Raw genomic sequence first — 19581 nt, forward strand, 5'->3', positions numbered from 1 at the left:
GGTTGAGGCTGCAGTGAACATGATTGCACTACTGCACTCCAGCCTGGATGACAGAGCAAGACCCCATCTCATAAAAAAAAAAAAAAAAAAAGAAAGAAAGAAAGAAACTCCATGCCCATTATCAGTCATTCCTCATTCCTATTTTATGGCTGAATAGTATTCCATTACAGGAATATATCACATTTAGTTTATCCACTCATCATTTGATTAGTATTTGGGTTCTTTCTACTTTTTTTTTTTTTTTTTTTTGAGACGGAGTCTCGCTCTGTCACCCAGGCTGCAAGCTCCGCCTCCCGGGTTCACGCCATTCTCCTGCCTCAGCCTCCCGGGTAGCTGGGACTACAGGCGCCGCCACCTTGCCCGGCTAGTTTTTTGTAGTTTTTAGTAGAGACGGGGTTTCACCGTGTTAGCCAGGATGGTCTCGGCCTCCCAAAGTGCTGGGATTACAGGCTTGAGCCACCGCGCCCGGCTTTTTTTTCTTTTTTTTTTTTTGAGTCAGAGTCTCACTCTGTCGGCCAGGCTGGAGTACAGTGGCATGATCTTGGCTTGCTGCAACCTCTGCCTCCTGGGTTCAAGCGATTCTCCTGCCTCAGCCTCCCAAGTAGCTGAAATTACAGATGTGCACCACCACACCTGGCTAATTTTTGTACTTTTAGTAGAGATGGGGTTTCACCATGTTGGTCAAGCTGCTACCGAACTCCTGACCTCAAGTGATCTGCCCACCTTGGCCTCCCAAAGTGCTGGGCTTACAGGCATGAGCCACCACACCTGGCCCTTTCCACTTTTTTGATTATTATGAATAATGCTGCTATGAACATTCCTCTACAAGTTGTTGTGTGGACATATGTTTTCATATCTCTTGGATGGATACTTAAGAGTAGCATTGCTAGGTCACATGGTAACTCTATATTTAAACTTTTCAGAGTTACCAGACTGTTTTCCAAAGTGGCTGCACCATTTTAGATCCTACAAGGACTCCCATTTCTCCACATCCTGACTAGCACTCGTTACTGTACATCTTCCTAATTATGGCCACCCTAGTAGGTGTGCAGTGGTACCTCACTGAAACTCACTGAAGCTTTGCTTTGCATTTCTTTAATGGTTTATGATGTTGAACACCTTTTTACATGCTTATTGGTCACTGTATATCTTCTTTAGTCTATTCAGATCCTTAAGCCTGGGTGATTGATCTTTTTACTGTTTGAGTTTCTTTTTTTTTCTTTGGAGATGGAGTCTAGCTCTGTCACCCAGGCTGGAGTGCAATGGTGCAATCTCGGCTCACTGCAACCTCCGCAACCTGGGTTCAAGCAATTCTCCTGCCTCAGCCTCCCGAGTAGCTGGGATTACAGGCATGCACCACCACACCGGGCTAATTTTTGTATTTTTAGTAGAGATGGGATTTCACCATGTTGGCCAGACTGGTCTCAAACTCCTGACCTCAAGTGATCTGCCTGCCTTGACCTCCCAAATTGCTGGGATTACAGGTGTGAGCCACCACACCCAGTCAAACCACCGCACTGGGCCTGAGTTGTTACATTTAGGTCTATAATCCATTTTGAGTTAGTTTTTGTGTATGTTGAAAGGAAGAGGGTACAATGTCATCCTTTTGCAGGTGGATATCCAGTGATTCCAGCACTGTTTATATGCTGACACCCCGATTTCTTTAAAAAAAAATTTTGACTTTTGGTATTACACACATTTTTTTTTCAAGTCACCTGAAATCAATTGTGAAGTAATATTTGTGTAAATAAACTGACTTTAAAAAATTACTCAACCAAGGTCATACAGTTAGTAAGTGACAAATCTAAGACTAAACCCAGGTCTTAGGATGCCAAATTTCAAGTCTTCCCATTAAAACAAAATACTACCTTACATGTAAATAAGTTTCATATTTACTCATAGATAAGAAAAGGCAAGTCAGAAACAATATGCTTATTGGTAAGATTACAGAAAGCTTGACTTGAGATGTTTAAGATTTGGCTGGCTTATTTTCATAAAAATTAATAATAGCAGCCAGGTGCGATGGCTCATGCCTGTAATCCTAGCACTTTGGGAGGCCGACGTGGGCAGATAACCCGAGGTCAGAAGTTCGAGACCAGCCTCACCAACATGGAGAAACTCCGTCTCTACTAAAAATACAAAATTAGCCGGGTGTGGTGGCACATGCCTGTAATCCCAGTTACTCAGGAGGCTCAGGCAAGACAATCACTTGAACCTGGGAAGCGGAGGTCGCAGTGAGCCGAGATCACACCATTGTACTCTAGCCTGGGAGACAAGAGAGAAACTTCATCTTAAAAAAAAAAAAAAAAGGCCGGGTGCGGTGGCTCACGCCTGTAATCCCAGCACTTTGGGAGGCCAAGGCGGGTGGATCTTGAGGTCAGAAGATCGAGACCATCCTGGTGAACATGGTGAAACCCCGTCTCTACTAAAAAAAGTACAAAAAAATTAGCCGGGCATGGTGGCAGGCGCCTGTAGTCCCAGCTTCTCGGGAGGCTGAGGCAGGAGAATGGTGTGAACCCGGGAGGCGGAGGTTGCAGTGAGCCTAGATCATACCACTGCACTCAAGCCTGGGCGAGAGAACAAGACTCCGTCTCAAAAAAAAAAAAAAAAAAAATCAATAATAGGTAAAAATCTACTAAGCATTCACTTTGTGTTAAGCCCCGTTCTAAACAGCGTATAATCACTTAATGCTCACAATAATCTTAGAAAATAAAGTCAAGTGTCCACTTTTTTTCCTCCTCTTTTTACAGACGGGGAAACTAAGGCAAAGTAAAATTAAGTAAGTTGTTCAAGATCACAGAGCTAGTAAGTGGTGGGAATGCAGGCAATCTGACTCCAAAGACTGTGTTCTTACCACTATGAAAGCAAATTACTTAAGAGAAAGGCATTCACCAGGCTGTGGCCAGATGGATTAACAAGTGTCTAGAAAGAAAGAGACTATTCTATTATTATTATTGTTGTTCCAGATGAAGAGACAGAGAAAATTCGTTAGCGTGGCTGAGAATTCTAAAGGAGAGAAATTATTAGTACTAGTGGCATCAGGTAAAAAATGTTCAGTGTCCATGATTGGGGGTGGAGGGTATTGGGAATATTTAATGGGTACAAAAACACAGATAGAATGAACAAAATCTAGTATTTGATAGCACAATAGAATTACCAGTCAACATGTACAATAATTTATTGTACATTTTAAAATACGAGTATAACGGGAATGTCTGTAACATAATCACATAAAGGCTTGGTAAATGTTTGAGATAATGAAAAAAATTTGTATTCTGTTTCACTAAAAAAAGTCTTATCTATTGTTTCACTAAAAACAATGTCCATGATTAAAGAAATAGTCCTTTTTTTAACAACAACAAAAAAAGGACAAAAATTTAACAGGGCTACTGCAATACAGCACAACTAATAACATAAAATAATAATATAAATACAGGAAGAGAAAGGAAAGGCAGGCACAAACGCAGAGGAAGGAACCCTGGGAGTCTCCACTGACCACAAAATGAATGAGTCAACCAGGCAGTGTTATCACAGGATGTGTTGGAAAGAGACATAACACTGCTGGGTTAAAGATTAATCCTTCCTTTATACGATATATCAGTGAGATCCCTGATAGAATGTGGAAACCAATTTTGGTCAATGCTCCAAGAAATATGGAAAGAAATGGGAAAAGATTCAGGCAAAACAAACAACTAGACCAAAACAATAGAAAAGAGTGTCTGCTAGGAAAATAAAAAACTTGGAGTTGCTTTTCAAAGAGAGTCAGGATTGATTTAATTATGGTCCTCAAGAAGACAATTTGAGGCTGGGCACAGTGGCTCACATCTATAATCCCAGCACTTTAGGAGGCCGAGGTGGGTGGATCACCTGAGGTCGGGAGTTCGAGACCAGCCTGGCCAACATAGTGAAACCCCTCTCTACTAAAAATACAAAAATTAGCTGAGTATGGTGATGGGTGCCTGTAATTCCAGCTCCTCAGGAGGCCGAGGCAGGAGAATTGCTTGAACCCGGGAGGCAGAGGTTGCAGTGAGTCGAGATAGCACCATTGCACTCCAGCCTGGGCAACAAATGCAAACCTCCATCTCAAAAGAAAAGAATGTGGGCTACACAGAAGATTAGAACCTGAGTACTGCTTATCTCTAGTAAATGCCAGTGGTTCCTGGAACACAGTGTGAATTCTACAAATATTTGTAGAATCTATATCCATGAAGCTGCAACATGGAAAATGAGCATTCAGATTAAAGCAAGACAGACACCAGCAAGACACAAAAGGAATTACATGATAGTCAAAGTAAAATCTACACATGGTTGAGTGCTGTGGGTCTTTAAGAAGAGAGTCACTCATCTGTCTTAGGGGTTTTACAAATTCACTAGCCTAAGTAATTTATAGTGGTTACTCCCAACACCATGATTTAATACTTCAGAGCATAGAAATGAAATCTTGCTAGCTATAAATAAATGATCACTGAGCTATTATGTGCTCATAATGGCTATTATGAGCTATTATAATACTCAATATCATCAGTATTCTAATGCTTTCCATGTAGCAAATTATTTAAACCTCACAATGCTATGAGTACTATTCTTTTTTTATCTATAAATGGTACCCTTTAGTCCCAAAAGGTTAAATAATTGGCCCAAAGTTGCCCAGATCATAGCTGATGGATCTGGGACTTAAATTCAGACTGCTGCACATGGGCCATTCATTTAAGGTTGAAAATAAATTTAAACAGAGCAAAAGTATTAAACAGGAAGGATAACAGATTGATAAAATTATGGCACAGGAATTAGGTGAAATTATGGCACACACATTTTCTCCATGGCTTGCTATGTTGCGTGGATCTTTTCAAATTCCACCTTGCTGTAACATTCCTGGGGATATTGGTGATGTACTTTTTTCCCTTTAATAACATCTTTTTAAAAATGTGGTTTCAAATGAAAGAGATAAATATATTCATGCCAAACTAGACAGACATTATAATGAACCCTGCATCTTTTTTTTTTTTTTTTTTGAGACGGAGTCTCGCTCTGTCACCCAGGTTGGAGTACAGTGGCACAATCTCGGCTCACTGTAAGCTCCGCCTCCTGGGTTCACGCAATTCTCCTGCCTCAGCCTCCCGAGTGGCTGGGAATACAGGTGCCCACCACCATGCTTGGCTAATTTTTTGTATTTTTAGTAGAGACGGGGTTTCACCATGTTAGCCAGGATGGTCTTGATCTTCTGATCTCATGATCCGCCCCCTCGGCCTCCCAAAGTGCTGGGATTATAGGTGTGAGCCATCGTGCCCGGCCCTCATGCATCTTAAACAACTCTGAACACATGGACAATCTTCATGTATGCGGTGCTCCCCGCAAACTCATACACACACTGCATTATTTCAAAGCAAATGATGATGTACTATTAACAGTCATCTTTATTCTTTCCCAAAATAATTTGAGTCTAAGATGCATATAATTCCTTTATTTCAAAAAAATCTACAAAAACTTGGTAGCAGTACGGGAACAATTCCAAGGCAGGGTTCTGTTATCAAAAAGAAAGCCACTGGACATTAGGAAAAAGAATTTCTTTGCTGGGCACCATGGCTCATGCTTGTAATCCCAGCACTTTGGTAGGCTGAGGCAGGTGGATCACTTGAGGTCAGGAGTTTGAGGCCAGCCTGACAAACATAGTGAAACTCTGTCTCTACTAAAAACAGAAAAATTAGCCAGGCATGGTGGCAGATGTCTGTAATGCCAGCTACTCGGGATGCTGAGGCAGGAGGATGGCTTGAACCCAGGAGGCAAAGGTTGCAGTGAGCTGAGATGGTGCCATTGTACTCCAGCCTGAGCAACAGAGCAAGACTCTGTCTCAAAATAATAATAATAATTTCTCAAAAATCACTAAGTAATCTCTAAGTGATACACACTTGGTAACATGAGAATATTTTAGGTGCCACATTACAGCAGGAATTAAATTTAAATTTGTAAAGTGCTTTATAAGTTTTACGAAAACTCATGAGGGTTTCTATGCCTATCATGCAGACAAATATCATTCCCAAGCACAGGGGGAGGTCAAGAAGCAATTAAGTACCAAAATATACCTGTTTATCTTCCAGAGGGTCAGGCTCTCCTTTACTTGACTCAGAGCTGACATCATCTTCATCAGAACTGTTGATGACTTCCTCCTCATCAGAGGGAAGGTCACCAAGACCAAGATGATTCTGTTCCTCCTGGGATGCTCCTGAACTGCATTCAACAGAAAGCAGGTATTAGTCATCTTCAGTAATAAGGGGTGCTAGCAAAACAAAAACCAAATCAATATCTTATCTTCATAATGCAAACAAGGTATATCTAAGGGATTTGGAAGAATGAAAAAACCCAGATCAGCCAACTTTCCCTTCCTTCACCCTATCTCAGCTGCCAAAAACTCAAATTAATTTTTTGAATTTTTAATGATAAGAAGGGGGGTGGGAAGCAAGTTTCCCAGCTGCTCCCTCCTATGCTTCTATATATCCCTCCCAAAGAAGATCAGGTCTCTACTCCTAGAATAAACTAAGAAGCCTTACAGAAAGCGGGCTGGTTTACCATAAAAGGCTGCCAGGTATACCAGAAGAACTGCTGTTTCCTTGGGGCTTAGTGTTTAAAACAACAACAAAAACCAAGTAACAAATCTATGAGGATTGGGGGGTAATGACGGTGACTACAATCAACAGTGCAGGTGCAATTGTGAACACGTACCCTGCTCTATGGTCATCACCGTTCTGTTTACAAGACATGGGGAGGAAGAGGAAATGTTACAAATTTTCAGATTATGCTTAAGACCCACTGCATTAGAACTACCAGGGGCACAGGGCCCAGCAATTTGCCCAGCAATTACAACTACCTGGGGCACATGGCCTAGCAAATAACAAGTAAGCTTGTTTAATGTTTTCCGGGTGATTCTGACACAAGCTGAACTTGGAAAAATCCACAGAACCAGGCCATTTACCAATTCCTCCTCATCAGCCTGATATCATCAAGGTTCCTCCGTTTGTTTTAACATAGATCTCATGAATCTAAAAGCCATTGTTGCAATCCAATCTGTGGGGGGAATTCCACAGGAAAGTTTCCTAAGAAGAGATGAAAAGAATTCCTTCTAGTATTGGCTGTAAAGATTCAGGAGCCAATTGCCTGTAGCAACTGCTTTTCTGTCTTCAGTCTACAAGAATATCTACAGAATAGAAGAGTACACAGGTGGAGCCAGTAAAAGATCTACAATCAGCAGGAAAAACACTCAAGCAGAATAAGGAGACAGTTGCACTTCACTCTGGCAGGCTCTTTCAGTGGGTCACAGGCAGGTCACTCAACCGTCAAGGTTACAAGTTATGAGACTCTAACGGGAATCTTAAAAGCTAAAGATAAATTTTCTGCCAATTCCTGATTATACATGATAGGATACAGACTTGCCTCAGAAGGCATTCCTGGAGCCCAACTGTTACACAAACCAGTTGGCTGGAGGCAGAGTGCCAAAAGGAACACCTCTCACTGCTAAAGACGGGGTTTTCCATTACTCAATGGCTGGGGGTGGGTGCACACCTTATCATAGCTCCCCGAGACATGCAGGACACTAACTCCCCGGGATAAGGGGTGGATAGAGGATGGCAACTTTCTGGTTAGATCACTGGTAGGATTCACTGTCTCTGGGTGCAGGGATAAGAGCCAACCCCGCCGGATAGTTGATTGTTGACTGAGATTAGTGAGAGCAAATCAGAGTTAACAGGATGGACAGACTATAGGATCCACCCATATAGCTAGAAGAAAATGTACCCCCACTTGTTTTTAATCTTAATTCCTTATCTCTTTACATCTTCTAAAACCCTGTTAAAACAACACATGTTCAATTTCCAAGTGGTAGCAGCATCACCCGGAAGCTCCTCAGAAATACACACTCTCAGGCCGCCCACAACCCACCAAATCAGGATCCATGCTGTAACAAAATCCCAGTCTATGTGTGAGAAGCTCTGCTCTAAAAGGCTTTCTGAATCAGCCCATCTGGATACTGTTTTAGATTCCTAAGTGTAATAGAGTCAGATAGTAATAGGGCTGTGGCACCTGTGAAGAAATTGGGTTTATTGTGTCTGAAGAGAGGGGGGACAGGTGTTGTTGGTCAAACATCACTTGGAAGGCTATTATTAAGAACATAGTAACTAGGTGTTGCCACATCCATTAGGGATAGAACAGGGATTAAAGTACAAAGTGAACATCTGAAAACAAGAAAAAAAGTTTTAAATATTAAAACCACATGAATCAAAACACAATGCCATGAAACAAGGAGAGATTTTGGTGTCTCTTCTGAATCCTTTAACTATCTCACTAAACTGCACTTGGTGGTAGACTTGTTTCCCTCATTAAGATGTAAATTTCCAAAGACAAGGAAATTGAAATTGTGTTTTCCAGCGGAATCCTCAGCATACAGCCCGACACACAATGGACCCTCAAGAATTTTTCACCAAATAAATGAAAATGGTATCAGAAAGCAACAGGTGTTGAATTTCAATGGTGCAGGTAGCCTGAACCAGGGTGGCTACATCAGAAACTGAGAGAAAGGGATGGACGTAAGAGGAAGAAAAATCAGAGCCAGGTGTGGTGGCTCATGCCTGTAATCCCAGCACTTTGGAAGGCCAAGGTGGGTGGATGGCTTGAGCCCAGGAGTTCGAGACAAGCCTGGCCAACAGAGCGAAACCTGTCTCTACTGAAAACACAAAATTTAGCCGGGTGTGGTGGCATGTGCCTGTAATCCCAGCTACTAGGGAGACTGAGGCAGGAGAAGTACTGGAACTCAGGAGGCGGTGGTTGCAGTACTCAGGAGGCTGAGGCAGGAGAACCGCTTGAACCAGGAAGGTGAAGGCTGCAGTGAGCCAAGACTGAGTCACTGCACTCCAGCCTGGGTAACAGAGTGAGACTCTGTCTCAAAAAAAAAAAAAACAAAAAAAGAAAAGAAAAAAGAAAAATCATCAGGACTTAGGGTAAACGGGTGAGGAGGAAACACTTATGAAAGATGTCAAGGTGTCAAGTCCAAGTCACCAGCAGAATGAGGGTGACATGAACTGAAACAAATATTACAACAAGGGAGCAGATTTTAAAGGAAAGATAATGGGTTTAGCAGCAAAATCTAGGATCCACATTTTACATGTTCATTTCTAAAACAATTACACTATTTTCCCACACAATTGTTGGCAGCCTTTGAATCTACCTAGATAATTTTAGATTTCTTTTTTTTTTTTTAAAGTAGAGAAGGGTCTTGCTACGTTGCCCAGGCTGATCTCAAACTCCCAGGCTCAAGTGATCCTCCCACCTCAGTCTCACCAAAGTACAGGCATTACCGGCGTGAGCCACCATATGCAGCCAATTTTAGATTTCTGATAATGAAACAAGGACTCCTTACTGATGTCAGTTGTACAGTTTGGAGTTCTTCTTCAATTTATTTCCTTCCCACTGTCCAAATGATAACATCCTAACACTGTCTGCTTTGTGGGGTACAGGAACAGGACACAGGGCTTCCTCTACATCTTCCTGCCTAGTTAGTTCATAATTTGATATCTGAAGTAAAAGGAAAGTAGCTGCAAAAGCAACCAGAACAAAGAGTGGGCTCTACTTCCCCAGGCACCCTAAGTCAGATTTGCTTCTGAAAGGAGCCACAGTTTCTAGAAAATCAGTTTGTTTCCAGTGTATTGGAATGAAGACAAACAAGTAAAGCCAGACATGAATTCCTACTGATGGGTAACTGTTCCTTCAATTCCACATGCTAAATCTATATATTTGAAGTGAAGACTACACGATGTCATCACTTTTTACAAGTTATTTTTTTCTATGTGCTAGTTTCTCTATATTTACAGCACATCCTCCACTGGAAGCCTATCAAATTTTTCTTTCAGGTAAGAAGTCACATCTAAAGTGAAGTCCTCCTCTTTTAGAAGGAATTATCTTTTTAAATTTTAATTTATTTTATTATTTTTTTTTGAGATGGAGTCTCACTCTATCATCCAGGCTGGAGTGATCTCAGCTCACTGCAACCTCCACCTTCCTACTTCAAGCGATTCTCATGCCTCAGCCTCCTGAGCAGCTGGGACTACAGGTGTATGCCACCATGCCCAGCTAATTTTTGTATTTTTAGTAGAGACAGGGTTTCACCATGTTGGCCAGGCAGGTCTTGAACTCCCGACCTCAGGTGATACACGTGCCTCAGCCTCCCAAAGTGCTGGGATTATAGGCATAAGCCACCACGCCCAGTGGAATTATCTTTTTTAAAAATACTAAATCCATTTCCTCTAAGAGTTTTTAGGAACAGAAACCCTGTACAATGATGACCCAGCATAGCAATTGCCAGGGTTCATGACAAAAATATCCTTCCGAAGGCCGGGCGCAGTGGCTCAGGCCTGTAATCCCAACACTTTGGGAGGTCGAGACGGGTGGATCACGAGGTCCAGGAGATCGAGACCATCCTGGCGAACACGGTGAAACCCCGTCTCTACTAAAAAATACTAAAAAACTAGCCGGGCGAGGTGGCGGGCGCCTGTAGTCCTAGCTACTCCGGAGGCTGAGGCAGGAGAATGGCGTAAACCCGGGAGGCGGAGCTTGCAGTGAGCTGAGATTCGGCCACTGCACTCCAGCCCGTGCGACAGAGCGAGACTCCGTCTCAAAAAAAAAAAAAAATCCTTCCGAGCCCCAACTAAATTAAAACTTCCAGCAAGGAGAAGGGATAAGGGATAGGATGGCCGAGAGAAGGAAAGGAGAAGCAGGGTTAAGAATGGCTTCTCTGTTGTTGACAAATTCCAGTTATCTTTTTCTTCTCTTGCCTGTGATTTTATTCTGAGCCCCTTAACCAAGGAGTGTTTCATGTAATTCCTCCCAAGCCTGAAGAAACAAGTTCTTTCCAATTCCCTCACCTTCAGAAGTTTCCTTCTCATTTCCAAGTCACCACATGTAAATCTCAACTTCTGTGATCTTTCTCTTCCTCATCCTTCTACTCCTAGCCTAAACTGAACAGAAATCTGCTTGTCCTTAGGATGTTGTGATAATTTTTTTTCAAATGCTGTCTCGTTATGACTTGGTGACTATGTATTTCCTTTGGCACATTTCATATTTATCACAGAATGAGGGGGGAAAAAACTACCATTATGGGTTTTAAATTAGCAAAATAAATTTTAAGTTATTTAATAGTTATTATAGTACACTAACTATAAAATTGGTACACGATTTTCACCACAAAATTATTTCTATTTTTACCAGGAAACGTTTCCCTCTGTTACTTCAGTTTCCTTACAAGACTGCAGATTCCAGTGTCACAGTAAAACCATGAATCAAATCAATTTTAAAAAACTATTTAATTATTTATTTATTTAATTCTTTACTTATTGACAGAGACAGGATCTCCCTATAGTGCCAGCCTGCTCTTGAACTCTTGGCCTCAAGTGAACTTCCTGCCTTGGCCTCCCAAAGTGCTGGGATGACAACATGAGCCACTGCATCCCAAAAAACTATTTAAAAAATCCTTCTTCCTCCTCTTTTCAGGTATTCTCAATTACACAGCACTTTCAGAATTTTCTCCATCCCTTACTCAGGTGATGTTCTTGAGATCTATCGCCAAAATGAGTTTGGAAACATGGCACAACTTGTGAAACAGACATAGTTGGTCATTTGCATCCTCCAAAAAGCAATCGTCATGTATTCACATCATGTTTTTAGGTTTTTCAAACACAAGATTGTGTGCAATTATTTTAAGTATGTGCAGAGTCAGGTGACAGGACTGAACAAATATCAAGTTCAACCAGTGTGACTCCTGAGTGCTGGTAGGTAAAGTAGGTAAACCAGATCAACTAGTAGGTCTTTCTCCACTCCTTTTTTTTTTTTTTTTTTTTTTTTTTTTTTTTGAGATGGAGTCTCACTCTGTCACCAGGCTGGAGTACAGTGGTGTGGTCTCGGCTCAGTGCAACCTCAGCCTCCTGGGTTCAAGCGATTCTCCTGCCTCAGCCTCCCAAGTAGCTGGGATTACAGGCACGCACCACCACACCTGGCTAATTTTTGTATTTTTAGTAGAGATGGGGTTTCACCATGTTGGTCAGGCTGGTCTTGAACTCCTGACCTCGTGATCCGCCCACCTCAGCCTCCCAAAGTGCTGGGATTACAGGCGTGAGCCACTGCGCCCAGCCGGTCTTTCTGCACTCCTAACTGCTTTCACAAAAAAGAAACATCAACGCTTCAGTAATACGTAAGGCTATGGATGCTGATGTTCTTATTGAAGTATAATAGCAGAAATCCTTTCTCCGGAAAGAAAAGGACATATATCAATTTTATTTATGTCCTTGCGTCATAAAGATATCAAATATATTAATTTTTAATCTTCTTTCGAGAGGTTGCTTAAGGTTAGGACAAATTTTAACTTAAAAATTAATGATTTTATTATCTCTATTTCAGTTTTTAATATTCTATAATGTTTATATGTAGCATATAAACTTTTTGAGTTAAACTCTTTAATATTCACAAAATAAAAATAAAATCACTAAAATACTTAAAGGGATAGTACCACAGGAGTTTGTTACTTAAAACAAAGGAAGAAAGACAAAAAAAATGAATAAACGAAGAAACTTACAACATAAAATGTAAAGAAATCACACAAAAATATCCAGCTTCCCTGAAATATAAACCAGAAACTGTTTAAAACTGTCTCTGGGTGACTCTGTTAGGGTAAAATGCCAGGTTTCAAATGATGGATATATTTTTAAAACAGGCCTGCTTCATTTTCCAGAAGCAACCTCCACCTTTGCGAATACCATTCCTATCACCTTCCCCCAGTAATTACTAGGATTCTTAGAATTGTATGCTACTGACTAAAGACATAATCAGGGCCGGGGTAGTGACTGATGTCTGTAATCCCCGTACTTTGGGAGGCTGAGGTGGGGGGATTGCTTGGGCCTAGGAGTTCAAGACCAGCCTGGGCAACACAGGGAGAGATCCCATTTCTATGGGAAAAAAAAAAAAATTGCATGGTGGTATGTGCCTGTGGTCCCAGCTACCTAGCTACTTGGGAGGATGAGGTGGGAGGATCACTTGAGCCCGAGAGGTCAAGGCTGCAGTGAGCCATGATTATGCCCCTGCACTCCAGCAGGTGAGGGACAAAGACCTTGTCTCAAACATAAATAAATAAATAAATAAGACCAAAATCATAATCAGTACCTTGAGGCTGCTATTTAAAACACAGTCCTCACAAGACAACTCTGAAAATGGTTTAAAAAAACAAATAGAATGCAAAATTCTTTAAAATAGAAGAGTACCTACCCATATGCTTACAACTTTTATATGTAATTGGCTTTAAAGTCATTCATTAAGATTCAATATAAAGAAGCAGTTTTAAAGGGCTCTTCCTTCAATAGCCATTAATAAAAGACTGGTTAAATAAATTAGAGTTACATCCATATAATGAATTACTAAACAGTTATTTAATTTGTTTTTTTTTTCTTAATCCCTAGGTTTAAAACTAAAGAGCTATTTAAAAAATGAGGTAGGCCGGGTGAGGTGGCTCATGCTTGTAAACCCCAGCACTTTGGGAGGCTGAAGCGTGTAGATTGCTTAAGCGCAGAAGTTCAAGATCAGCCCGGGCAACATGGTGAAACCCCGTCTCTACTAAAAACTAAAAAATTAGTCAAGCATGGTGGCACACACCCATGGTCCCAGCTACTTGGGAGGCTGAGGTGAGAGGATCACTTGAACCCAGGAAGTTGAGGCTGCTGTGAACTGAGATTGGCCACTGCACTCCAGCCTGGACGACAGAGCGAGACCCCATCTCAAAAAAAAAAAAAAAAATGCCGGGATTGGTGGCTCACGCCTGTCATCCCAGCACTTTGGGAGGCTAAGGCAGGTGGATCACCTGAGGTAGGGAATTTGAGACCAGCCTGACCAACATGGACAAACCCCGTCTCTACTAAAAATACAAAATTAGCCAGGCATGGTAGTACATGCCTATAATCCTAGCTACTCAGGAGGCTGAGGCAGGAGAACCACTTGAACCCAGGAGGCCGAGGTTGTGGTGAGCCGAGATCCTGCCATTGCACTCCAGCCTGGACAGTAAGAGCGAAACTCTGCTCCCCCCCCCCCCCCCCCCCCAAAAAAAGGTAGATCTACTGTGCATAGATCATTCTCCAGGAAATATTGTTAGGTCAAAAAGAAATCAAGGCACAGAGTGTGCTCCTCTTTGTATAGAGAAGTAACAAGAAGAGTACATATACACAAAAACATATAAAAAGTATGTATATTTGTGTGTGTGTGCACAAACATGCTGGCATATACCAGGCTGTCCCTGAACACATTCAGAAAAACTGATAAATATAGTTGAAGTACAGTTGCCTCTGGGACTAAAGTTCTGAGAGTAAAAGACAGACTTTTTTTTTTTTTTTTTTTTTTTTTTTGAGACAGGGTCTTGCTCTATTACCCAGGCTGGAGTACACCCAGGTTAGAGTGCAGTGGCATGATCACAGCTCACTGTAACTTCCGTCTCCCAGACTCAATGATCCTCCTGCCTTAGGCTCCCAAGCACTTGGGATACCAGGTGGGTGCCACCACATCTGGCTAATTTTTATACTTTTTCTTTTGTAGAGACAGGGTTTCGCCATGATGCCCAGGATGGGCTCAAACTCCTGGGGCTCACGTGATCTGCCTGCCTCAGCCTCCCTGAGTGCTAGGTGTGAGCCACCACTCCTGGCTGAGAGATTTTATTACTTGCCCTTCAGCACATTTTAAAAAGTTGTTATCACATGCATTTTTACTTTTTCTAAGTTGACCACCCACCCGACACACACAGAGTCTGAAAAGCTTTATAAAAGGTGGTTCAAAGCTTGTACGTATTTACACATATATACACACATATATATGTATTTATACATACATACACATATTTTTATATGTATATAAACTCTTTAGGGATAGTTTATTTTCTTCCCAGGATGATGAGATTAAAGATATTCTCTCCTGTTCTTTCCCTTTCTCCCCCCAGCTCCCAGACTTGGAGGTCTGTGTAAACATTTTCAGGATTGCCACTTCAAAAAAAAAAAAAAAATCTCTTTTTACTATTGCTTAAGTTGCTAAGATATATAAATTATGGCTTTCCCTTCCTGCTGGTAGGGGTTTGTTTGGGAGCATCTTAAGCCTAAGTCTCTAAATAATAGGTAGGAAAGGGAGATCTGGCAAGCCAGTTGATGGCTTTAAAAAAGAAAAAACAGAAGTCAGTAGAGGGATTGTTCAACAGCCTGCAGGGCCCACAGAGTAACCACACAACTTGTTGACTATGCCACAGTGAAGAGCAACATAATAATAGGGTCCATCTCCTATAGTTCTCCGTCTGGTTGTGGGAGAGCTTCCTGACCTGCAAGTAAAGATGATCATGTGCTTCAGGGTTCCTGGTCCTATCTTAACGACACAGGAAGAGCCCCATGCTGAAAACAGTCCAACAGACACTCTTGGCCATCTAGCTTAGCTGGGAGGCATCCAGGTCAAATCCAGCTAGAAAGAATCCAGGTCTAGCTAGAAAGGAATAAATTGTTACAAAAACGTCTCCTGAAACAAGCACTACATAAAATAAATCTGCAACATTTAACTACCATCAATTTTGCTTTCTTAGAATTGGGATTCGCGTCACGAGATGTGGACAACTTTCTTGTTAATACAAATAGAAAAGCATTCTACACAGCTTGAGGTTGCCTCCAATAAAATATGGCAAGTTCCGGTCGGGTGCAGTGGCTCACGCCTGTAATCCCTACACTTTGGGAGGCTGAGGCGGGCGGATCACGAGGTCAGGAGATCGAGACCATCCTGGCTAACACAGGGAAACCCTGTCTCTACTAAAAATAATAATTAAAACAAAAATTAGCTGGGCGTGGTGGCAGGCGCCTGTAGTCCCAGCTACTCGGGAGGCTGAGGCAGGAGAATGGCGTGAACCCAGGAGGCAGAGCTTGCAGTGAGCCAAGATCACGCCACTGTACTCCAGCCTGGGCGACAGAGCGAGACTCCGTCTCAAAAAAAAAAAATATATATATATATACATATATATACACACATATATACACACATATATATACACACATATATATACATATATATACACACACATATATATATACACACATATATACATATATATACATATATACACATATATATACATATATACACACATATATACACATATATATACACATATATATACATATATATATATATATATGGCAAGTTCCCAATCCAATTCCGTCATTGTACCAAAGATGTTTTTCTTATTGAAAACTAAAGAAGTTTTAAGACAAAGTTAGAGTTGACTTAGTATCATTTCTCCTCTTCATGTCCTCATTATGTAATATACTGTCTGTACCTACTTGATGCCAGAAAAAATAAAGGCCATTAGAAATAAATAATGAGGTTGGGATGGCTATAAGAGAATACTTCATAGTTACATACACATATTTACACATATATATGTATACATACTTTTTTTTTTGGAGATGGAGGCTGGAGTGTAGTGGCATGATCTTGGCTCACTGCAACCTCTGCCTCTCGGTTTTCAAGTGATTTTCCTGCCTCAGCCTCTGACGTAGCTGGGACTACAGGTGCCCCACCAAGCCCGGCTAATTTTTGTATTTTTAGTAGAGACTGGGTTTCACTATGCTGGCCAGGCTGGTGTCGGACTCCTGACCTCAGGTGATTCGCCTGACTTGGCCTCCCAAGGAGCTGGGATTATAGGCATGAGCCACCTTGCCTAGCCTATACATACATTTTTACAAATACTTTTGTAATACTTAGAATATATAAAAATGGTGATGCCATTTATTTCAGTAAACATTTCTCAAGGGCCTACTATGTTTCATTTACTATTTTAGGAGGCAGATGAAGATAATATTGAATTAGTTGCAACGTTCAAACTGCAAATTCTATTGACTGCTTCTCTTTATTTTCCTACTGAGACCTTCTTAAACAGACAAAGAGAGAAGGGATTGAGATAACCATAGTAATTTAAGATAAAGGAAAGAACCACTTTCTAAAAAGAGACAACTTGGCTGGGCACGGTGACTCACACCTGTAATCCCAACTACTCGAGACGGGCAAGACTGGTTAGTAAGGTAGGACAGAAAACAGCTCACCCTTTGACTACCTTCTCTAATAGGGTGACCACTTTGTCCTGGTGTCAGCTGTACACGCCCCTTTGCTTCATCTAAGGTCTTGTCATCATAATCCTAACAGCCATTGAAAAGGTGGTGAGCCTTTTGGAAAATATGACTACTCCGCCTGACCCAGGCTATGCTCTTGATTGTGAATCAGCACAAAACCATTGCGGTGCAAGGCTGAAAATTAAGGCCAATATTACATTCTGCCTTGAAGTCTGGGGAAAATCAGGAGGGCTCCAAATGGTGTCACTACACATTGCCCTTCCACTGTGCTTCTGCTGATAAAGTCCCCCGGCCACCCTCTTAGTCACAAGGACCAGGCACAGTGTCTGCCTAGCCCTTAGAAGTGGGTTTTAGTTCTTTGCCAGCCAGCAGAGTTATTTAAACAAGCCAATCACATCCTCTGAGGGTAGTACCAAGACCACCTCTTGGTACTATAAAGCCAGCCTCCTGCAGCCCCTAGTTGCTCCCTGAGTACAGGCCTGGGTGGCCAGGTGTGGCATGCTGTGTCCTCCTCTAGGCTGGGACTACATGTGACTGAGAGACTGCTGTTGATCTCACCTGTCCAGTGTCAAGCATCAGGTACTCAGCCATCCCTACAACCCTAAGCAGAAATCCCTCCCTCACTAACGGGGAGAAGAGGCAGTAATTCAAACAACCTCCAAGGCCAGGTGTGGTGGCTCCCAGCAATTTAGGAGGCGGAGGCAGGAGGATCATTTGAACCCAGGAGTTTGAGATCAGCCTAGGCAACACGTGGAGATCCCGTCTCTACAAAACATAAAAAACTAGCCAAGCATGGGGGTATACACCTGTGGTCCCAGCTACCTGGGAGGATGAGGTGGGAGGATGGCTTGAACCCACGAGGTTAAAGCTGCAGAGAGCAGTGATTGTGCCACTGCACTCAGGCTGAGGGACAGAGCAAGACCCTGTATCAAACAACAACAACAACAAAACAACCTCCAAAAAAGGTGCCATTCTCCGGGAGCCTGAGGTACAAAGCAGGTGCACTGGCAGATTTTAATAAGATTATCCTGAGAAATTACATTGAGAGGTGTATAAAATCAGCTTTGTTTTTACCTAAGTATATTTTGCATATACATCTAGACTCTGCCATGATACATACTCAAGCATTTTCAAGTTACAGGCATTCATTTACATGTTCCAGAAATGTGGCATATTCCATGTTACAGAATGCTAAATGTTACATTATATACAGACCCCACTATAATGAAAGGGTAGGGAAATTACAAGGAAACCAACAGTTAAAACCAAAGGACATCTGCTTTCATTCCCAGATATTATTTTATCTAAACCTATTTAAGTGTATCAATTTCTAGTAGGAACCACAATCATATCTGGGATTTCCCACTAACATGGGGAAAAAGGATGGAAGACTTCTTGGGAGCCCATGAGGAGCCACAGACGGAGAGGTTAGTCATTGTTCATGAATAAATCTGTCCACTTCCTTATGTAAAACTATACACGAGTAAGCCTATTTGTCATTTTTCTTCTTCGGATTCTATCCACACAAATGATATGTCTTCAAGGTCTACTCTAGACCAGTTATAAATCATCAATAACCCCCCAAAACCATAAGGAACCCACATCTTTCTGAGACAGCACCCTGGGGAAGCTGCAGAGGGTGTCAGGAAAGGACACGGATTTCTTCCTGCACGGTTTTTTTTTTTTTTTTTTGAGACGGAGTCTTGCTCTGTCACCCAGGCTGTAGTGCAGTGGCGCAATCTTGGCTCACAGCAACCTCTGCCTCCCAGGTTGAAGCGATTTTCGTGCCTCAGCCTCCTGAGTAGCTGGGATTACAGGCACCCACCACCATGCCCAACTAATTTTTTATATTTTTAGTGGAGATGGGATTTCACCATGTTGGCCAAGCTGGTCTCAAACTCCTGACCTCAAGTGATTTGCACCCAGCCCCTTTCCTCCACTCTTAATCCCACGCATCAGTGAGTCCTTACACCAGTTACACTGCTGACTAGTTCTGTGTTTATTTTTAGCTTCTTTGATTGGGAAACCAAAAAAAAAATCACTACTTTTCTATCAAACTCAGATTACATCTTCGAAAGCTAGAGTCAGGGAAAATGGAAGGGAAGTGAAAATAAACATGCATTCAAGTGAAATAAACATTCACTTCTGACAGGATCACAAACATTTATCACAGTTTCATACATTTCTAAGAGGGAAGGAAAAGCAGCAGAGAAGAAAAAAAAATATTCTTTCAGCCTAAGAGACCTGCATTTGAAGGCAGGGTCCACCACTCACGGCTGTGTGTAACTGGCTAGTTAATTGGGCTAAGTTTACATTTCCCTATACTATAAAATTAAGATAATAGGCCAGGCGCGGTGGCTCATGCCTGTAATTCCAGCACTTTGGGAGGCTGAGGTGGGAGGATGATGAGGTCAGG

General features: G+C 41.9%; 1 protein-coding gene across 1 annotated transcript in view; it reads right to left on the reverse strand.

Annotated features, from left to right (window-relative positions):
• Window positions 1-19581, reverse strand: part of FGD6 (FYVE, RhoGEF and PH domain containing 6) — a 136401-nt gene that overhangs the window by 83671 nt on the left and 33149 nt on the right. The window contains exon 3 of the mRNA XM_023228057.1: window positions 6081-6225. Within this exon, the coding sequence (XP_023083825.1) occupies window positions 6081-6225 (145 nt within the window). The remainder of the gene's footprint in view (window positions 1-6080; window positions 6226-19581) is intronic.

This window comes from Piliocolobus tephrosceles, chromosome 10, assembly GCF_002776525.5.
Source record: "Piliocolobus tephrosceles isolate RC106 chromosome 10, ASM277652v3, whole genome shotgun sequence".
Lineage (NCBI taxonomy): Eukaryota > Metazoa > Chordata > Mammalia > Primates > Cercopithecidae > Piliocolobus > Piliocolobus tephrosceles.